Below are 20,195 nucleotides of genomic sequence, written 5' to 3'. Positions count from 1 at the left end.
GCTGGCAACTAGTTTAGGGTGTACCCAGCCTACTGGCCGAAGCCAGCTGGGATAGACTGCAGCACGAATGGTTTTGTGTCCCTTTACAGATTGGTAGATGGCTGTTACTTTATTTCTTACAGTGTGTGTGTGTTTAAATTTCATCTGTTTTATGAATGTTCTTTTGTTTCTTTAATGGCATTTTGTTGCAGCTTTTTGAGTTCTGTTTGCCGACCTAATTTCTATAAAGGTACTATATTGGTGATTTCTTAATTAGACAGGTCTGGAGGTAATCAGGCTTAAAGGAGACCTGAAATGAAAATATTAGGGTATCCAAATGATGGTGTTGTTGCTGCAAAGCTCACGTTAGGACACCTTTAAGGTGTGGTCAGTGAAAATTAACTCTGCTTTCCCCATTTTTGGTAATGTGATTCGCTTAATTCATGTTTTTCAATAGGGGGGCAAGTTAAAAGATAAAATTTCCATTTAAAAATTACATTTGACATTTCCTTTGGTTATCTTTGTTTGATATTTACATTAGTTTGATGTTCTTAAACATTAAAGTGGGTAAACTTTGGAAAAGAAGTAGGAATTTGAAAAGAAGATAAATTGGTTTTTGCAACACTGTAAATAAATACAGGGTGCGATTAAAAAAGAATACGCCAAAATCATCATGAGATACCCCCCTAAAAAACATTGTGAAATCGCTATTTTGGACACATGTGTTATACATTCTTTCACCAATGTGAAAATTCCTCCCAGTCCCTTTCATCCCCTATTCCTCGTTTATCGGCTTGATGTTGTGGTGGCCACATTAAGCACTTGTAAAACAGGCTATGAGTAACACGTGTCCAAGCTAGAGTTTTTCATTTTTGAAATATCGCGAGTTTTTCATTTTTGAAATATCGCGAGTTTTTCATTTTTTAAACATCTGACGAAGAATGTAACACTAAATTACAGATTAAAATGTGTGCATATTAGGCATCAATTTGATATTCTTATTATTATTATCTTATATATTTTTTTAAATATTGATTTAGTTTATCACGCAACTACGCGTGACTTCGCCTGAATGTTTAAATAAAGTTTTGAGTTTTTTTTTAAGGCGTGTAATGCGGAAGTAGTTGTGTGTTTACAAGGAAATGGAGCAAGTGACAGACGACGTGGACGCTCGGTGAAATAAATCGAGCAGTTTCTTATGCGTGTCCTTAAAAAATGGACAATTAACTTTTTAAATGACAGCGTGGGATGTTAACGAAACTCGAACAGACGCCAAGGAACATCAGAGACGATCAAAAAATTTACAGCTAACATTTAACTGAGGCCGAGTATAAGGAATGTTTGCACGGTTTTACTTCATTGATTGACACGAAGAGAACGAACATTTACCACCGTTGTTTTTAAATTTACGAACTTTTTTTTTCTTCCAAGTTTCACTTAATCTTTTTTTGGTCTGAATGTGTACGAGAGAATTGATAGTTTAGTGTCTTTTGGAGCTTTGAACCTGTGGCGTGGGCCTGTACTTTTGTAGATTATGTGAAATCCATACTGGGGGTGAACCACAATTTGAATATCTTAACGGTTTCTTCTGAACGTACCTAAGCAAACGGTAACAACACACGCTCAAACCAATGCAGCCAATGTGTAGAAATTAGATGTATGAGTATGGTATGCAGTATGTATGAATATGACCTGAATCCAGTTAGCCTCTTCATGGTGATTGACAGGTGTGGTATTATAATTTGTTGCAGGTGCGCAGTAGTCATGGCCGAGGCCGGCGCTCATCTGACCTCCAGCACTGTGCGGGAGCAGCCGTCCATCTTTGAAGTTCTGGCTCAGGAGTCTCTGATGGAAGCGGTGAAACCGGCTCTGAAACACGCCGTCAAAGTGAGACACTTCACTCAATGTATACACTTTGAGAATCATTTGTCTCATGTAAACTTCATCAAGAACTCATGTATGTATTTGTAACATATATGGTTCCTCCTTTCTTGTCAGGTTCTTGCAGAGTCCAACCCGTCGCACTTTGGCTTCCTTTGGCGCCACTTTGATGAGTTGTACCTCCTGCTGGATGTCGTCCTGCAGAAGCATTTTCTGTCCCACTGTAGCGCCTCCTTCTCTGAGAACTTCTACGGTTTGAAAAGGGTTTCATTGGGGCGGGGCTTTCCTGTCGGCCTGGGCCTGCACACCAAGGCTCGCTGGCGCTCTCTTCTTCTCCTCTGCCTTGTCCCATACTTGCGGGCCAAGCTGGAGGCCTCGTTTGCCCGCCAGAGGGAAGAGGAGGACTTCTCCATACGGCTGGCGCAGAGCAGGAGTCAGCGACTGTATCGGGCGGCCGTGGCGGCCTACCCGTACGTCAACTCGGCCTGGCGGGCGTGGATCTTCTGCCAGCAGCTGCTCTTCGTCTTCGGGGCGGTGCGTACCCACAATCCTTTGCTGTGGCTGGCCAGGGTCCGACTGGCTCGACTCAACGAGCGAGATATCAGAGACATGGAGCTGAACGCGAGCAAAAGGGGAATCACGACCGGGGACAGGTACACAGCTATATAATGATCACAAATTCAAAATGATTCTAATATAAAGTTCTTCAATGTGTGTTTTGTTTTTGTTTACAGCACGTTGCAGCGGTTGTGGTGGTTGATGTCACAAGCAGCGAGGGGCATGGCCGTCTCCCTGTCCACCTCCCTCTCCCTGGGGGTCTTCCTCTTGCAGTTCCTGGAGTGGTGGTACTCGTCCGACAACCAGGCGGCCGTCAAGAGCCTCACATCCCTCGCGGCGCCACCGCCCCCGCTCCACCTCCACACGGACGACGCAGCGGCAGACACGTCAAGCTGTCCGCTCTGCAGGAGGCTTCGCGTCAACGCCACTGCCTTGTCCACGTCGGGCTTCGTCTTCTGTTACCGCTGCGTCTACACGTACGTGAAAGCCAACCGCCGTTGTCCGCTCACCGGCTACCCAACTGAACTGCAGCATCTCATCAAGATCTACTCACCAGACACTTGAATCAAACTTCAGGTGATGAGCGTGTGCTTGATTTTTAGCCTCGAACAGAGAAGTTTTGTTGGTATCCTTCAACGAGATATTGGACCTCCAGTCGACATCACGCTCTCAAAACAGTTGGGTAAAAAATAACCCAACTATGGGTAAAAAATGGACCGATCCTCTACTTGGGTCTATTTGACCCAACTTTGATTCAAGAAAAGGGTCTTTTAGTGTAAAACAACTCATAAATATTGGTCAGATCCTTTACTTGGGTTATTTTGTATAAAATATCGCAGAAAGTTGGGTCAAATTGACCCATAAAGCGGATCGGTCCATTTTTGATCCATAATTGGGTTGCTTTGGACCCAACTGTTTTTAGAACGCAGGATGTGAGATGTGAGCCTTCCTCCATTGACAGGATACAATATCATCACTGTGTGATAGAGACCTTGTAAAAGTGCACAGTCTCTTCAAGATTAATTAGGTGAACTACGATTTCATCATCGTATCAGGTCATATTACCGAGTGTATAGATGCCACTATGCGGTGTACTGAACTTTGCCAACTAATCATCAAACTTTGTATCAAATGTCAATTATAGTGGATCTACTTGATCTAAATGTACTACAAATATAAATATTCTTTTAACCTGCTGTGAGCTTGATCAACATTATGTACTATTGTTTTAGCTAAAAAACAAAAAAATGACAACAATAAATGGTGAACCAGGTTGAAAAAACACTATAGAATTGAAAGAATAGACTGCTAGGAATACATTTATTTCTTCATGTTATGTTACCACATGACAACAGGGTGGAGCTAGGTAGCTAAACAAGGCAATTAGAGCACAAAGTGTTGAAAAAAAGATAAGCATTTTCATTTGAGGAGTCAAGACATGTACAATACTTAATATAATTGTCAGTGGGGCAGTCGGTGAACTGAATGTGGCTCTTACTATCGCTGTTAGCTAGCAATAATCTGTGCATACTGTGGTGTGTACAACAAAACAAATCCATTGCAGCTGTGCTTACTTTTTGGCTAGTACCAGTTTCATGAATGTCTAAAAAAGGATGACTGCACAGTTTGTTAATAAGTCGACGACACAATTTGCAAAAATTCTGAACACCTCGCACACTGACGCGTTTGCGAAACAGGCTCTAAAAAAGATTGACTTGGTTGTGTAACTTGATGGGTGGGTAGGCATTCAAGAGACCCAACCATTTGTATACAAGAAACGAAAGTCAGGCTTTTTCCCCATGATGTCCTGTGTGGCCCGACAAATGTCTTAGTCAAATGAAAATAGGGAGAAAAGTTAGATTTGAGCAAATCCCATGTGAATGCTACAACATAAGCGGACCATAAAATGTGCATTCATGTCAATATCGTCAACAAGTGAAATGCGAGCCAGCCGTCAGTGAATTGCTTTATTGAGTTTCCAGACAAGTTGAACAACAGGCCCACTTAAAAAAACGACAAAGAAACAGATATTCAGGGTCAACATCACAACTTTACAGTGAAGATATTGAAAATGGGCTTCAACACATTGTCCACAAAGCCCCAAACTGAATGTGAGTGCCAATCAATCGTCACGAGAGTCAGCATCCCTTTCAACCAAAAGGAGAACAATTCGACGAGAAGAGGGGGGGGGGGGGGGGTCAAGTCTCATCATCAATAATAGTCACAGTAATAGATTGCTTGGATATCTTGTAATGCACATGTGTACACACAAATGTGCACTTTATATACACGTGAGTTGACACTGGAAATTGTTTCTCTCAGTTTTTCAATCAACAAAAAGGACAAAAGGAATGTGCTTGTGATCAGTTCTAACGAAACTATATTCAAAGATTTTCCGTCATGAGCCAGGCGAGAGAAAACAAAAAAGAGGGAAGATCCCTGCTCCTGGGGGAAAAAAAAGAGAGAGGTCCCACTGATAACTTTTCTCATCAATGTCCAAATATAAACAACCTGCCCCCGGCCACGACATGTTAGCAAGACAAACATGTACACCACAGTATCAAATATACAGAAGAAAGAGAGGATTAAGGTTTGAGCATACGTGTTGGTGTGTTCGAAAGTTGTGGTCACGCCTAAATGTCCATCAGCTCTCTGTCAAGCAAACTTCCCAACTGCAAACGGTGCTTTTACAGTAAACGGCCTGGGGCAACAAAAACATCTATGGAGCCATTTTGGCTTGTGGGGATAATATCGTCATCATAGCAGATTATGAGGGCGCAATCTGTTGGACAAGGCACGCTTTGCTTGGAAACAGACGAGTTACAATGCCAACTTTCTGTTGTAGCTATGCACAGAGCCTTCACAATCCACGGGGCAAGAAACATGATAATAAAACAAAAACATCAAATTATAATTTCACTACAATGGCGTAGATGCCACAGACTTCCAACTTCCGGGTTTCACACATCAGCGCCGTTTCCAGCCACTGCTGGCCGCGTTCCACACTCGCCAATGGAGCACAATCGGGGAGAGCGCGCAGGGCGTCTCAGCTCTGAAACGCCTCGGACAACTGAGACAGACACTACTACACACTTGCACCCGTTGACGGGAACGCGCAACCGAAAGGCATAGAGGCGGAAGCGCAAGAACTGGGACGCGGCCCACGCGTCGCTAACAGCAACCGGAAACAGGGCTGTGTGAAACCCGGAAATCGGAAGCCCCGCCTCCTCCGTGCCATATACCCCATTAGGCCATGTTAGAGAGACTGTTCCAAATTTGGGGAAGCACAGTTGCAATTTGTTATTTTCTAAAGCGTTCTAAAACATGACAAACAGACCAGTTCATATTTTTATCAACATCTCAACGTTTTCGAGTAGTTTTGTTCTCTTGGAATGTTAAACAATTTAGAATACATTTCTTTAAAGTGATACGATTAAGTGTTTTTGTTTTTCTTTGGCTTTGTAGCTCTAGTTTTTTGTAATGCGCCCATTGAACGATACCATTGAGTGAACATCTGGATACAAAAATGAACCTTCCTAAGCAGATATCAGATTGAACATCCAGCCATTTCAATAGTACATATAGTTTTTTTTGGTGCCTGTTCTGACCCAAAAACATGGCCTGAAAGGTTTCACAACAGCGTCATTTTGATCATGGGAAATTGTTTGGAATGAAAATAACTTCAGCTAACAGTGATTACTGAACGGATTGTGTTATGGAAAGCTATTTGAGCTTACAAACCTCACACCCTACCCTGCAAAGATTCATGGGAAATAAGTTTGTGTGAGGTAAAAAACGTATCTGCAGAAAAACTAACCTATTGGTTGTTTTTGTGCTCCGGCCATGTACCATAATATAAACATTTGCTTAGGCACCATCTTGTGGCATCTATAGGCAATTACAAATCTTTATAGTTTGGTGTCTCAAGTACTCAAATGAGTTGACATGCATGTTGAAAAAAAAAAAAAATCTTATTCACTGTGGGCACCATGACATTGTACAAATAATAACAAAGAAGAGCACAAAAAAAAGTCTAAAACGATCACTTAGCATGTTGGATCAGAATTAGTTTGCATTTAGTTTAAAGGGAGAGACGTTGCATGGTCTTGCTCAGATGCAAAAACATGCACAGGCAAAAAAAAAAAGGAAAAAAAAGGAAAAAAAAGGCATTGGTTGCAATTTTGGAGTTTTCAGCAAGTAAGTATGCCACTACAGGATATTCCCAACTTTGATTTCATCAATGACCGTCATATGTTATATGTAGTCCAGGCTTGGTCCTACCAGAGGAGCCAGAGCCCGCCGTCTCAATTCATCTCAATTCACAACAATTACATCATCATCAACCTGTGCTCTTGCGCTGCATCCATCCATCCATCCATTTTCTTGGCCGCTTTTCCTCACAAGGGTCGCGGGGGTGCTGGAGCCTATCCCAGCTGGCTTCGGGCAGTAGGCGGGGTACACCCTGAACTGGTTGCCAGCCAATCGCAGGGCACACAGAGACGAACAACCACACTCACATTCACACCTAGGGACAATTTGGAGTGTTCAATTAACCTGCCATGCATGTTTTTGGAATGTGGGAGGAAACCGGAGTACCCGGTGAAAACCCACGCAAGCACGGGGAGAACATGCAAACTCCACCCAGGAAGGCCGAAGCCCGGACTCGATCTCACGTCCTCTGCACTGGGAGGCGGACGTGCTAACCAGTTCTTGCGCTGCATTCAACTTGAAAATATCATCAGACAATATATCGTCACTCTCATATGATAAAACGCTGTTCTTCAAAATATACACGCATATATATATATATATATGGGTGTCTAATTAAAATGGAAACCTATCACGATGGTGCCAAAACTTCTCCTTGTTCACCCTGTCATCTGGCAAAAGCTGGATTACAAGTAAAGCTGCTCAGAATCGATCTAAAAAAATTATTGTATTTGTGTGAATGTTTTTTTTGCTCTCTTTTTTTATTATTTTATCCGTCACCCGTCTTGACATGTTCCATTGATTAGATACACGTAAATAAACGTATTCTCATCTAACAGCCCTCAACGAATCGTCTTGTCAGTGCTTAGTGAATGAATCCAATTTCTTTGTTTGTTCTGTAACTTGTGGTGCTATTATGAAACTATACACGTTTGCTTAACATTAAGTCTATTCCCTAGGTAAGCGTTAGGGACAATATATGATATATACATATAATTATTTTTCTTGTATTTATTAATATAAAAAGTGAAAGTCTTGTGTTTTTTCTTTTTACATCAAAGTATATACATATTTAGAAAAACAACGGACACTAATGTGACTGTGGGCAACAAGACAGGACACGTTATTACACCAGTACAATTAAAAAAAAAATACGACTACAAATAAAAAAGGAGGGACGAAGTGGTCGTATGCCACAATCCCGCGGTCGCCTGTCGAGTGGAAAGAAAGCGAAAACGAGGTGGTGCTTTCAAGTGACACACATTTCCACGAATAAATAAAGCGTCTTGAAAGCTGGCCGGACCCCAGCCCCCTCATTTCTAAACGTCACAAGCTCCATTGACAAATTAAGGCAACCAGATGAGAAGAAAACCACAAGAAAACAAAAGTGAGCAACAACAGCTGCATGTGTGTGCGCATCGCTGTGTTCCTTCAGTCTTGATTGGCTGCTGAGGTGCTGCGGTGCTTCTTCTTTATTGGATGTGTTCTTATTGTGTGTGTGTGTGTGTGTGTGTGAGTGGACGAAAAGGCACCTCGTTCCTCCTCATCCTGCATTCAACTTCCTGCTGCGTCCGCGCTGTCCAGCCGTCACTCCCAGACGTGAGCAGGTGACAAAAGAAGGGGACTCGACTCAGTGGTGTTGCGTGCAGGTTCCAAACGAGAGGACGGAGCGTCAACGTTACGCCACAGGCGTGTCCGCGCTGACATGCCCCTCCTCCGGTTGCCGTGGAGACGCTAACAATTGGTCTGCTCCTCTCGCATGGAGAGAAGTGACTTTGCTTAGCGCTTCCTCCGCCGTTCCAGGCCATCCACAACATTTGCACTCCGTGTGAACGTGTGTGTGTACCGATACACAATCCGTAAGAAGGTCGAGGAGGTGCCAGGAGGAGGTTACGGTGGCATTGGTGTGCGCGTCCCTCTTACAAAACAGGCTCCTCTTCCATTGGCTCCTCTGTAGACCTGCATAGAAAACAAAGACGCCATAAAGCACACTGAATTGTGTTACTAGTGCGAACGACTCCACCGACCTGCTGGCGTCAGTGATGTCGGCGGCCGAGCCGGACTGCTCGACATCAACGCTCAAAGAGGCCATGGCGCTAACTGTGTCTGCCTCGTCTTTCTCTGATTGAACCTGAGCTCCCGGCGGGGCGTCCAATAGCGAGTGGCTGCTTGTCAGGGACAAAGTCTGCAGGCAAGGCCAGTGTTTACCTAAAAGAGTCACAGAAACACACAGTGTGAGAGGGAGACATGCTGCGGCGGCATCAAGTGTGCGTGTGGTTTTGTTTTTGTTACATAGTGGGGCCAACATTCCGAGATTTCACAGAGTTGTGGGGCCCTCCCGTCCATGTGGGGCCATTTTGCTGGGCCCCACAAGTTTAGACCTCATTTTGAGGGTCAAGACTTGGTTTTAGAGTTTAGGTTCGAATTGGGTTATGGTTGAGGTTAGGGTAAGGAATAGGGGTAGGCAATCATTTTTGATGGTTGGGGTTAGGAAATGCATTATGTCAATGAGATGGCCCCACAAAGATAGTAGAACAAACGTGTGTGTGTGTGTGTGTGTTTACTCACCCTGGATTTCTATCACTCTTTCTAGAGAGGCACAGGCTTTAGGGCACGGCTTCTCTTGAGGCCATTGAAATGCAGAATCACTCTGTGAAGGAAACATGATCAACAATAATGACATATTTTTGCCCTTTTTAGTTTCATTGCCGTCAATGTATTACTGTATTTGGTAAACTTAATTTTGAAGTTAGGCTTAGCATGTTACGTTGAGTATGTTTCAGCTTCCTTGACATGTCATATAACGGCATTTTTAAAGAATGGTAGCTACTAATTTGGTTTGTAACATGTCAGAACATTACAGATGCAAAAATGTTGCTCGCTGCTGCATTTACAAAATAAAAGCAGATTTTTGCAAATGTGCAAATTACAAGATTTTGACCATTTTAATTTAAACAAGATATTCAAATAATTAATGGAGTAACAAAATAATTGCAAATTACTTTGGCAATTGTCTAATTGTTGAGTAATCAAATAATCGTTGCACCGCTACATCGAATGGAACCAAATCGAATAGGAATTCTATTGAATCTAACCGAATCGTTAAATTTTAATATATATATATATATATGTATATGTATATATGTGTGTGTGTGTGTGTGTCAGACAATGTAATTAATCACATGACTTAGTTAACTCACAATTAATCACAAATTTTATTTCTGTTCTAATGTACAATAAAATGCACAATAAAATCTTTTTTTTCTACATTTCATACTCTTGTTAACATAAAAGTGGAAAAAAAGTTAAACTAATAGAAATATGGCTGCATCTTTTAGTCATTGATACAGTAATTTCATAATCATTTATAAAACTGAGTTAAAATTAAGTGTGTAATATTGATTTGTGTTTAGGTCATTTTCTGCCACCAGATGGCATAATTGCATTTGTAAGATGTTGGTGACAGCTCAGTGCATTTTTCTTTTCATATTAAGAGCCATCTAATGTTTAACATGAAGTAACTTGTGAAATTCTGCACATTTTTAAAATTGTAAAATACAACTTGACCCCAGTCTCCACAAATATATGCATTATTATTACATTTATTACTGCTAAATTTTGTCTGCAGATTCTCCTACCGGATCTCCAAGGAGTGCAGAAACGCATGCTTCCGATGCATCACAGATGGCAGTGAGGTCATGACCTCCCTCCAGCGCCATAACAACACGCCCACCAGCCAAACCCATCAGGAGCTGGGTTAGCAAACCAAAACCTGCCAAAATCAGAACTCACTCAAGCATATATTGATATACGTATAAACAGGACATTGAATCCTTTTTAAAGAGTATCTTCAGCATGACAGACTTTTTGCTGCCAGTTGCCAAGGTAACCAGTTTTGGAACTCACATTTGGCAGTGACAATGTAACCTCCGAGAGGAGACTGATGACCTTCCACTGCATCAAAGCCTGCAGACACCAGAATCACGTCTGGGCTGAACTGCTGAGCAATCGGCATCACCACACTCCTGCGCACATCCAAACAAGGTTCGGGAAGTGGATGACATCATTTGCAGGCTTGCTGATGGATGCTCAATTTAATGAGGTAGGTAACAAGCTTGACAACAGACTTTGAACGATATGGAGTATAAACTTTTTATTTACACAGTACATTAAGTAGCCATCAGATTCATTGAGTAAACATCAAACATTCACTATTGCTTCTGTGGATCACACCCGTGTATTACTGAAGAATCGCAGCTGCGTTGCAGCTTGTACATTGTAAGTAAGAATCAATTGTGTTTACCTGAAGGCAGCGAGGTACTCAACATCACCCATAGGGGGCTCTACTCCTCCAGTCCACGCAATGTTGACATTAAAGCCAACACCCGCACCTGATCCCACCTGACGAAAGAATAGAATGATTGATTGCATAGCAGTGTAAAGAGAAAAAAAATTGCAAAATGGATACCCTCAAATTAGAATCAGACCTCTTCCTAATGTAGATACAATTTGGATACATATCGAGTCAGTCCAAGCAATTTAAATGGTATGTGACGAGTAGCATTTGTATTATTTCTGCTTTTTTGGGGGGCGGTACTTCTATGCTGTCACTGCCTGGGGATGAAAACTGTTTCTGTACAAATTCTTCTTCTTTATTCTTCTCTGAAATTAATCACATTAAACATGCATGAAAACTCACAAAACATTCTACACACTTGGGGCCTGGCGAAAAATTTCATATTGTAAAGTTGTCATAGCAACATTGCTCTGTAGCACTCCTTAGAGTGGAAAAACAAAAACAATCCCGGCATGTTTAAAGACAGGAAAAAACTTACTCTACCAAATGTACGTTAAGGGTGAGGGAACTTCTAAAAAGGGCAAAATATTGCTTGCACAGCTGAGTAAACAAGCCACCTGTTGAAGTTAATTGCCTCCAATTAACTTTCCCCCCTTCCTTCTCTGTAAGCAGATAGGGGAAGGGTGAGCAGTTATACATGGATTAGGAGGGAGGGAGGGAGTAAGATGAAATACACTGTGTAAATATGGATGCCTTTTTGCTCCCTTGATTAATGTTTAATAATAATAATAATTATGCCAGCGGGTACCTGTTAGCCCCAAAGACAACATGAGTAGCCCATGGGTTTGTTTTAAAAAATGGCTCACTAAGAAGAATTAAAAAAATTAACATTTATTTAAACTTAAAGTTTCTTGTGTGCCAAATATGAAATATAAAACATAATATCATAAAAATTAAGTCGCTTGTGTTTTATGATAAAAATGTAGTTTTGATTCATGCAAATATTTTAAAGACTAGAGCTGTAATTTTAAAACGGCAATATTTTTGCTCATTGTTATCATACCGTCAGACAGTGTTCCATTATATAAACACATTCAAATGTGCCACTTGAAATGTGCATGGAAATAGGCAGTCAAATTGGATATAGGCGTTAAATGGAGAAGTTGGATGTGCAGTGTAAATCCAGGCGGGCTTGCAACGTTAATAAACGCAATCACAAGCGCTCTAAGGCACATGTCAGGCTTAATTTCTATCCATCCTCTGCAATGAGCCTCTTTCAGTTATGAGCACAGACAATGATTGCATTACAGTCTGAGCTTGAGGATGATGGTTTGTGTGTTTACCTCCTCAGGAGCTCCGCTGCCAGGAAAAAAGTTGCCGTCGTCGTAGCGATGGAGGGAGATGTAGAGGACGTTGGGGTCAGCGTAGAAGGCCTGTTGCGTGCCGTTGCCATGGTGAATGTCCTGTAATGGCGGGTTACAGTGGTATCGCAGAGACAGCAAACACACCGTTTAAGCAACATTTTATTTCCAGAATTTGGGGACGTGTTTCTTTGGATGATGAATGTAATTCTTATTGAAAAAAACAACAACACAAAAACTAAACAATGCAACGAAAAAAACTGAATAAACGATAACAACTAAACTGATGGCGTGTGCGTGTGCTCACTGACCCAGTCCACGATGAGGATCTTGCCCACTCCCAGTTTCTGCTGGAGTAGCTTGGCAGTGATGGCGACTGAATTGAAGAAACAAAAACCCCTGTTCACACACACAAACAAGGAAAAGAAGAAGGCAATCAAAAATCCTCTTCATACATGCACAAGTGTGTGGAATGTTTTTAGTGTGTGAAAGTCAGATGCCTATACGAACATGGCAGTGGATTCTTCTGCATGATGCCCTGGTGGACGTACTACTGCAAAGCCATTCTGGTACAGGCATAGAAACAGGTAGTTAAGGACGGGTCTAAAAAAAGAAAATAGTGTGTGTGTATGTTACCTTAAGTTCCCCTGCTGCCACTCTGAAGGCCAGCTCAATAACGGAACCCACCGCCATGCGGACAGCTGCAGACGAGTGCATCTCATTCCACACTGTATCACTGTCCACCTGCAGAGGGCAGTAAAGCACTTGAAAATGCCAACTTCTTATGACCTCGAAGATGCTGAGAGCAGAACTCACCCCTATTCCACCACACGGAAGAACAGCATACATCTTCTGGCTGATTGGACCTGTTAAAAAAGGTATTGGTGTACACAAGACCACATTCAGGACAACTCAACCACTACAGTCAAAATCAAGTTAAAAAGTCAAGTTAAACAGTCATGCCTTGAGATTGTTGAGTGTTCCAACTTCAAGATATGAGCCTTTGCTTTTACTCACAAGCAAACATTTGAGATGGGTGCACTGGGTGATTATGAAAAATAATAATAATCACAATTATTTTGGTTGATACTAAAATCATGATTAATAACATAATTATTTCCTGATTTCAAAACTTGCTGTACTTAATTAACTACCAAAACTTAACTTTAAATGCTCTCTCTCTCTCTATAATTAAATAGCAACCCAAAACAATAAATACAAGTAAATATCTGATGTGCCTGCCTTGGCCTCTTAGGGGCAATGTTGTTGTGCGGCGCGCACATGGAGATACATTCAAGGGTTGTGCATCTCTCCAATAAAAGACAATTCGATACGTATCTCAATACATGGGATACAATTCAAAGACGATTCCATTTTAAAGTGTAACAATTTGATTGTGTTCGATTCAGTGGGATTATGATTCAAATCGGTATGGTATGGCTCCGTTTCTTGTTGTCATGTTACATATGTTTGATCTTGTCTGTACTTTAAAAAAAAAAAACTTCTACCAATATGGTGGTGATGTTTCTAAAATGAACATGTTGTACGTCAGTTGTGAAACTCTTTCACGTGTTTCGATGTCTGTATTGTATTGCCTCCCAGGTGGTCAGGTTGCATACACCAGAAGGAGCAGCACAATGGCCATTGAAAAGAAGCACAAAATATCGCAAAAACTATTGTAATGAATGTAATGTTTTTATAAAGTATAATACCATGGAGTGCTATTTTTTTCCATTAACAAACAAAAATTGTTCTTCTGTGGGAGGCTGGAATGGATTATTGGCATTTAAAATACATTTCAATGGGGAACGATGATTTGAGAGTTTTGAATTCAGAATGGGAAAAACAACAACTCGTATTTCAAGGCACCACTCTAAAGCCGATAATGTTGTACCAAGCAGCTTCTTGTGGTCCAGTTTGTGTCGATTGAGTGGACTGGTTCCGTAGAGCAGAGTGTGAAACTCGGAATGGACAGTCTGGATCTCATCCAGAGAAGCTTTACGCCCACGAATTCTCTGCTCAGACACAAACGGCGAGAGACCGAGAAAGCTTTTTGCACACTTACTCTTGACTTATTTTGGGTGTGTGCATGTGTGCCTACCTCACAGCGGCCCAGCAAGCCTGTCTCCTGCAGCCTGGACCAGATGCTCTGCACTCTTCCGGCATGCTCAGGGTGGATGTGAGCATTGCCACATACACACTGGTGCTTTAACATCAGACTGTCATAAACAAGTCCTGGAGGAAGCAAAACCGAATGAGAAAGCAAATTAAATGCAGTGACGTGAATAAGCCATCACATCAAATACAGTAAAAGACAATAACTTACTGCTATCAATACAAATGGACAATAGAGGTAGAATAATAAATACTTATCGTATATATTTAAACAGCATATCACTTTTCGGTTGTTCAATTCTCGGTTATCTAAATCACTATTTAACCCCTAAACTGCCGGTTAACTTCTTAACCCGCCGTTAACTAACCGGCCGTTAAATAACCGGCCGTTAAATATGCATTGTTCAAAACATGGTTAGTCACGCTGTTTGTTAACGGCACCGTCAAAGTTAACCATGCCGTTTTACGTCACTGGTTAGCACCGATATATCCCACAATTCCTCTTTTTGCTTACTTGTGGGTCGGCGAATGAAATGGATACTATCCAAACAACCCCTGGCACTTCCCCCCAAAAAAGAAGCAGGAACTTTTCTACTGACGAAGAAAACGTTATTCAATCTGGGTTGAAGCAATTTAGGATTTTTTTAAATTCTCTTTTTATTCATTAGAATAGATTTTTTCCCTACTGTGTGTATTTTCAGTTAATATTTTGTGTAATATATATATTATTTAATCAATATTGCATGTTTTTGTCTGTTTGTTTGTCATACATATTTATTGTATTTATTGTGTAATATTTTTGATAGAATTTTTTTTAATTATTTGTCTTATATTTGTGTTTACATACTTCTATGTGTGTAATTTACATCTATTTGTAATTATTACTAATTATTAATTTAAATGTAAATGACTTGAAATGAAATAATTAGCCGCTATTCACAGTGTTGTTGTCTTATTTGATTATTGACGTGAAAGCAAACAAGGAACATTACAGGTAACCCTGTTTGGTAAGCATGTTGGTTAACACGTTCATATTTGACACACTGACCTGTCGTAAAGAGATGTCTGACAGGGTTGACAGTGGCTGCGGGAGAAGACTGCGCTCTACCCAGAGGTCTGTGAGGCAGCGAGGAGGGGAATGTACCCATCTGTTGCAAGGCCTGATGGGAATGGGAGAAAAAGTTCATACAAGGACTTATCTCCACAATAAAGGAGCTGAGCATATGTTTCACACAAATTTCAACTGCACATGCACGCACACACAGTTTTATAGTCAGTCATTCCCGTTTGAATTTTTTGTTTTAGTTTTTTGGGTCAAACTTTTATGTAGCCATACGTCTAATCTGCATCAACCTGGACTTGAAGGTTTGTGTAAGCGGTGCTATACAGACTATATAGGGAATCTTGCTGTGCTCCCTGCTATGAACTCGGTGAGTCATCATGTGTGGGTGGGCACAAAAACACACACTCCAAGATGCAGAGATTTTGGAACACGCACACATGCACGCACGCACGCACACACGGCAGTGAGTCCAGTGGTTGAGTCACCAGCTGGTGATGTCAATGCAGCGTCAAATAAAGTGTGTGTGCGTATGCTTGTGTGCGTGCGCATGTCAAGTGTCTGCATTTTCACCAGGCCAGAATGGAAAGCGTTCGTCTTGTTTCTTCTTCAAATGAAATGCGTTTATACGACACACTTGGCCGTGTAGTTTGCGTGTGTATATCTTAGCATGTCAAAAAGTGACGAAGCATTGTAACATAGAGCTCTTTCATACACAAATTCAAAGTTGTTCTGTTCTGCTAAATGTCAGACCCTCTATGGCGCTTTTGGTATGTGGCAAATCTGTCTGATCATTTGGACTGACCTATTCTCATTCAAATATTGGTTCACACTCCTGTCTGGAGTTGCATGTTACCCCCCAAATTTAAAAAACATCCACACTAGGTTTATTTAATATTAATCATATTAATTATATATTATCATAAATATATTAATAAAAAATAATTACATTAATTGAAACAAATATATTACATAAATATATTATTAATATTCATTAATATTAGGTTTAGACTAAACTGTCCATGCATGTGAATTATGGTGTGAATTTTTGGTTTTGTCTGTAAATGTTGGCTTGAATATTCTAAAGGTTTTAGAGTGAATGTGAGCTTTAGCAGGACATTTTTATGCAAGACTGTTACCAATTTTGGACTAAGACTGAGGCATATTTGGCTGGCTAACATCATGACCTCTACAATTTTGCATCTCATTTAATCACTGTTAGACTGCCAATGTGGGTAAGTATTACTTTCTCGGAAGAGGTGTCTGCAAAGCATGAAGATAAAAGTGTTCAAAGACATTTTGAGTTAAGTTCAAGTCAAGTCAAGGGTCCACAGAAACGACTCTGAAATCTCCTGGTCAGACTCATATCAGCAAACACTGGGTGAGAAGTTGAGGAGGCCTGGCCTGGATTCATCGGCATTCGAGTCAGGGCCAAACAAGCATCTATCCTTACTTCAGACAATTGATGGGTATTGTGACTTCGAAACCTCTTTAAACTTCCATGAAACAAAGATGTCACCAGTCCGAAAATGAATGAATAGGAAGACTTGAGATACAGTCGCGCCAAATCAAAAATAAAAAGCCTTCCATTGGATAATTACTCCATTGATTCACGTGTTTAAGAGGGCAGAAGTTCTTTGCTGCATGAAGTATCCTTTGATTTCTGAAACAACCTTGCCACAGACCCCGTGGTTATCATGAAGATATTAATGTTTGTCAAAGCGATCAAATTATGGGCCAGCAAAAAAACAAAACAACAACTAAGCAAATTAGTGAAGCTACAAAAATGGGCAACACATGATTAAAACCATAAACGCTATGGTCAACTATGTTCGCTCCTTAAGAATGAAATGTGGTTGGACAAAAATCTTCACTTAACTCATTCAAACCAAAAAACATGTAAATATGTTTTTTTGTTTTTTTTATACTTTGTCCTTCACTTCCCCAAAACATATTCATACATGTTTAATGTTTTTTTATGCAAGAGCACACAGACGGCTTTGATGCAGCTTCTGACATGAAGAGGTGGCTTAAAGCAATGGTAGTTATTACAATAACAAAAAAAACGGCCAGCAGGTGGCAGCAGAGCAAAAGAGATCAACCAGGGCCATGCTGCAAAAAAGCTATTTTCCCAGGTTTGTGAATAATGATGAAACTTAGCTATATTCTAATGCTAATTGCTGCAAAATGGAAACAGGTACAAATATACTTTTTTTCCTGATAAGTTAATTTTTCTTTTGGTAGGGTTGTTTTTACAGCAATAGAACAGAATATTCTGTGGGCCTTGCAAAATCAGTCAAAATCCAGTAAAACAGCCGGGAGCGAAGGGGGTTGCTTCAGTTTAATTGGCTGGGAGTGAATGAGTTAAATGTTCGTTGCAAAACCATTCTTAAATAATCAACAGTTAAAGTACAATGAAAAGAAAAGGTAGTGATTAGGAACTTGACGGACATAACATTAACTTTCATTGCTTGTATGCATATAGTCATCAACTGGCAACCATTTTGTGATGGACATTAGAGCAGCCAACAGGAGTACATATTATATATGCAGTGGAAGAGTAATAATCCATCCATCCATCCATTTTCTTGGCCGCTTTTCCTCACTAGGGTCGCGGGGGTGCTGGAGCCTATCCCAGCTGGCTTCGGGCAGTAGGCGGGGTACACCCTGAACTGGTTGCCAGCCAATCGCAGGGCACACAGAGACGAACAACCACACTCACATTCACATTCACACCTATGGACAATTTGGAGAGTTCAATTAACCTGCCATGCATGTTTTTGGAATGTGGGAGGAAACCGGAGTACCCGGTGAAAACCCACGCAAGCACGGGGAGAACATGCAAACTCCACCCAGGAAGGCCGAAGCCCGGACTCGATCTCACGTCCTCTGCACTGGGAGGCGGACGTGCTAACCAGTCAGCCAAGAGTAATAATAATAAGCACAAATTGCACAAACCTGAGAGTAGCTAGTCCTGCTGTCTTCCTCGCTATCCCCCAGCTGGATGACATCGTCATCCTCCTCCTCTTCATCCAGTTCACTTTCCGTGCTCTCCCCTTTCACGTGCACAACTCCCCGTTCTTCCTCCTTTGGATGCGCACTACGTCGGTCCGAGGGGATGGTGCTGTCATCTGTCCCCTCCGTCTGAGGTCTGATCAAAAAGTGGTTTCAAAATTCATGCACTTTGCTTAAAAATACATACCCAATATTTGACGACATCTGATTAGTGATCACCTGTGAATGCTTGTCCCGACATCATCCTCTTGCATGTCATTGGTCTCGGTAAGCTCCTCTTCCGTCTCCTCTGGATGAGTGGGAGGTGGTCTGGGTAGGTCTGAACCCTTTGAAAGCATCTACATAGATATGGTGATGTTAGAACAAGTAAAGTGCACTCATTGATTTGTAATTGTGTGTGTGTGCGCATATACACACCTTGTAATGTTTCTCCAGAAAGTGCTGATGTTGCTGCTGAACTACTAGTTGCTGGAGGGCCTGAGGCGATTGGGGCAAAGGTGCACTCTGGGTACGAGCTAGAGGCCGATGGCGAGGCAATTTGTTGACCGATCGCATGGCGCTGGACACACCTCGCTCTGCTGTGACCAGGGGTGACTGGCTGTACATAGGCACTAATTGAATGCAAGGTCAGAGTGCAAAACCACTTAAATTAGACATTTAAAAAAACACAACAACATTTTGGTTTGAATGCAATTGCACATGTGCGTAATATGTGTACCAGATAGCATTGCAGTTTGCTGTCTGGCCTGCTCCAGAAGAAGCACATGTTGTAATAATGAAGAATGAGTGGAGTGCGAACTAGGCGGCTGAGTCTCTACATCATGTCCTACCCCTGCAAGGAAAAACAAAACAACTTAAACAGTCAACAATAATGCTATTCAACTACAATATTCTTCAATGAGATGGGCTTTTATACAAATGTGTCAGCTTTAATGATAAAATATGATAACGTAATAATAAGACAGAAACGGTAACATGGGCCGTTGAGCCGGTTTCAGCTCTCATGTTCACCTCTCCTCTGCACCTGCCGCCCACCTAATGTTGTTGGGAGCTGAAAAAAGCTCAGCTATCCCCAGCTGACAACGCTTTGAATTAAATTTAAGGATCAGGCAAGGACAGAGTATTTTCACCACGGCAGCACTTAATTATTATTAAGTGAAATCTATTAACTAATCAGTCAACCACATATAGTAAAATGCTATTGATCTTTTACTAGCACACTGGACTAAAATAGGCAACCGTTTATTACTTATTTTTTCTTTTATTTATTTCTGAGTAGGGCTGGGTATCAATTCTAATTTCCTCAATCAATTTTATTTCGATTCACAAGAGTTTAGTACAATTCGATTTCGATGTTTCTCGATTCGATTAGATTCGATCCAATGTCGATTCATTATGGAACATCAATTCTTCTTAAATATCAAGGACATGATAAAAACTCCACAAGCATTAAATTCCGAATTAAAATTTGCGGAGGCAGCAACTGGTTAAATAATTTCGTTTATTAATGAAAGAAACACGTGTTATATTCACTTAAGTGTTAGAAAAAACATGGAAATCAGCAAAGATGAGATGAAAATAATTTCATAATTTTAATTAAATAATTGTAATATAAATTAAAAAGATTCTGAATTGTCTTGAAGTGCAATAAGTCAGGGATTTCATAAATGTAAGAAAACGCTTTTAAATTCCTGTGAACATTAAATAAAAAAAACCAACA

The 20,195-nt window shown here is 41.0% G+C and overlaps 2 protein-coding genes across 10 annotated transcripts in view; one reads left to right on the top strand and one right to left on the bottom strand.

Moving 5' to 3' along the window:
• Window positions 1–75: 75 nt before the first annotated feature.
• Window positions 76–3,614, top strand: pex12 (peroxisomal biogenesis factor 12). Of its 5 annotated transcripts, none has more exons than XM_077555713.1 (4): window positions 76–93; window positions 1,731–1,866; window positions 1,978–2,513; window positions 2,595–3,614. In XM_077555713.1, the coding sequence occupies exons 2-4, from the start codon at window positions 1,744–1,746 to the stop codon at window positions 2,980–2,982; spliced, it is 1,047 nt and encodes a 348-aa protein (XP_077411839.1). In that variant the 5' UTR covers window positions 76–93; window positions 1,731–1,743; the 3' UTR covers window positions 2,983–3,614. The 5 variants fall into 5 exon arrangements, with proteins under 5 accessions (XP_077411839.1, XP_077411841.1, XP_077411842.1 ...); XM_077555715.1 differs by having other exon boundaries at window positions 81–229; XM_077555716.1 differs by lacking the exon at window positions 76–93 and adding an exon at window positions 1,100–1,315 and having other exon boundaries at window positions 1,732–1,866.
• A 757-nt stretch (window positions 3,615–4,371) lies between these two features.
• hdac5 (histone deacetylase 5) overlaps window positions 4,372–20,195 on the bottom strand; it is a 53,341-nt gene continuing 37,517 nt past the window's right edge. For all 5 annotated transcript variants that reach the window (XM_077555707.1, XM_077555706.1, XM_077555708.1 and 2 more), the window contains 18 exons: window positions 19,194–19,307; window positions 18,893–19,086; window positions 18,695–18,813; window positions 18,419–18,611; window positions 15,449–15,560; window positions 14,387–14,520; window positions 14,180–14,300; window positions 13,102–13,151; window positions 12,922–13,029; window positions 12,796–12,851; window positions 12,597–12,684; window positions 12,268–12,387; window positions 10,931–11,028; window positions 10,534–10,652; window positions 10,266–10,399; window positions 9,196–9,277; window positions 8,655–8,835; window positions 4,372–8,586 (listed from right to left, as the gene is read on the bottom strand). In XM_077555707.1, the coding sequence (XP_077411833.1) occupies window positions 8,547–8,586; window positions 8,655–8,835; window positions 9,196–9,277; window positions 10,266–10,399; window positions 10,534–10,652; window positions 10,931–11,028; window positions 12,268–12,387; window positions 12,597–12,684; window positions 12,796–12,851; window positions 12,922–13,029; window positions 13,102–13,151; window positions 14,180–14,300; window positions 14,387–14,520; window positions 15,449–15,560; window positions 18,419–18,611; window positions 18,695–18,813; window positions 18,893–19,086; window positions 19,194–19,307 (2,063 nt within the window). In that variant the 3' untranslated portion in view covers window positions 4,372–8,546. The remainder of the gene's footprint in view (window positions 8,587–8,654; window positions 8,836–9,195; window positions 9,278–10,265; window positions 10,400–10,533; window positions 10,653–10,930; window positions 11,029–12,267; window positions 12,388–12,596; window positions 12,685–12,795; window positions 12,852–12,921; window positions 13,030–13,101; window positions 13,152–14,179; window positions 14,301–14,386; window positions 14,521–15,448; window positions 15,561–18,418; window positions 18,612–18,694; window positions 18,814–18,892; window positions 19,087–19,193; window positions 19,308–20,195) is intronic.

Source organism: Vanacampus margaritifer, chromosome 2 (assembly GCF_051991255.1).
Source record: "Vanacampus margaritifer isolate UIUO_Vmar chromosome 2, RoL_Vmar_1.0, whole genome shotgun sequence".
NCBI lineage: Eukaryota > Metazoa > Chordata > Actinopteri > Syngnathiformes > Syngnathidae > Vanacampus > Vanacampus margaritifer.
Note: the sequence above shows the minus strand (reverse complement) of the source record. Positions and strands in the feature narration are given on the sequence as shown.

Bases quoted from the DNA above. Each gene is read 5' to 3' on its own strand.
- pex12 (XM_077555712.1), top strand. From the start codon at position 1,639: ATGAGTATGGTATGCAGTATGTATGAATATGACCTGAATCCAGTTAGC. The intron at 1,867-1,977 runs GTGAGACACTTC...CTTTCTTGTCAG, and splicing joins CTCTGAAACACGCCGTCAAA to GTTCTTGCAGAGTCCAACCC. The intron at 2,514-2,594 runs GTACACAGCTAT...TTTTGTTTACAG, and splicing joins GGAATCACGACCGGGGACAG to CACGTTGCAGCGGTTGTGGT.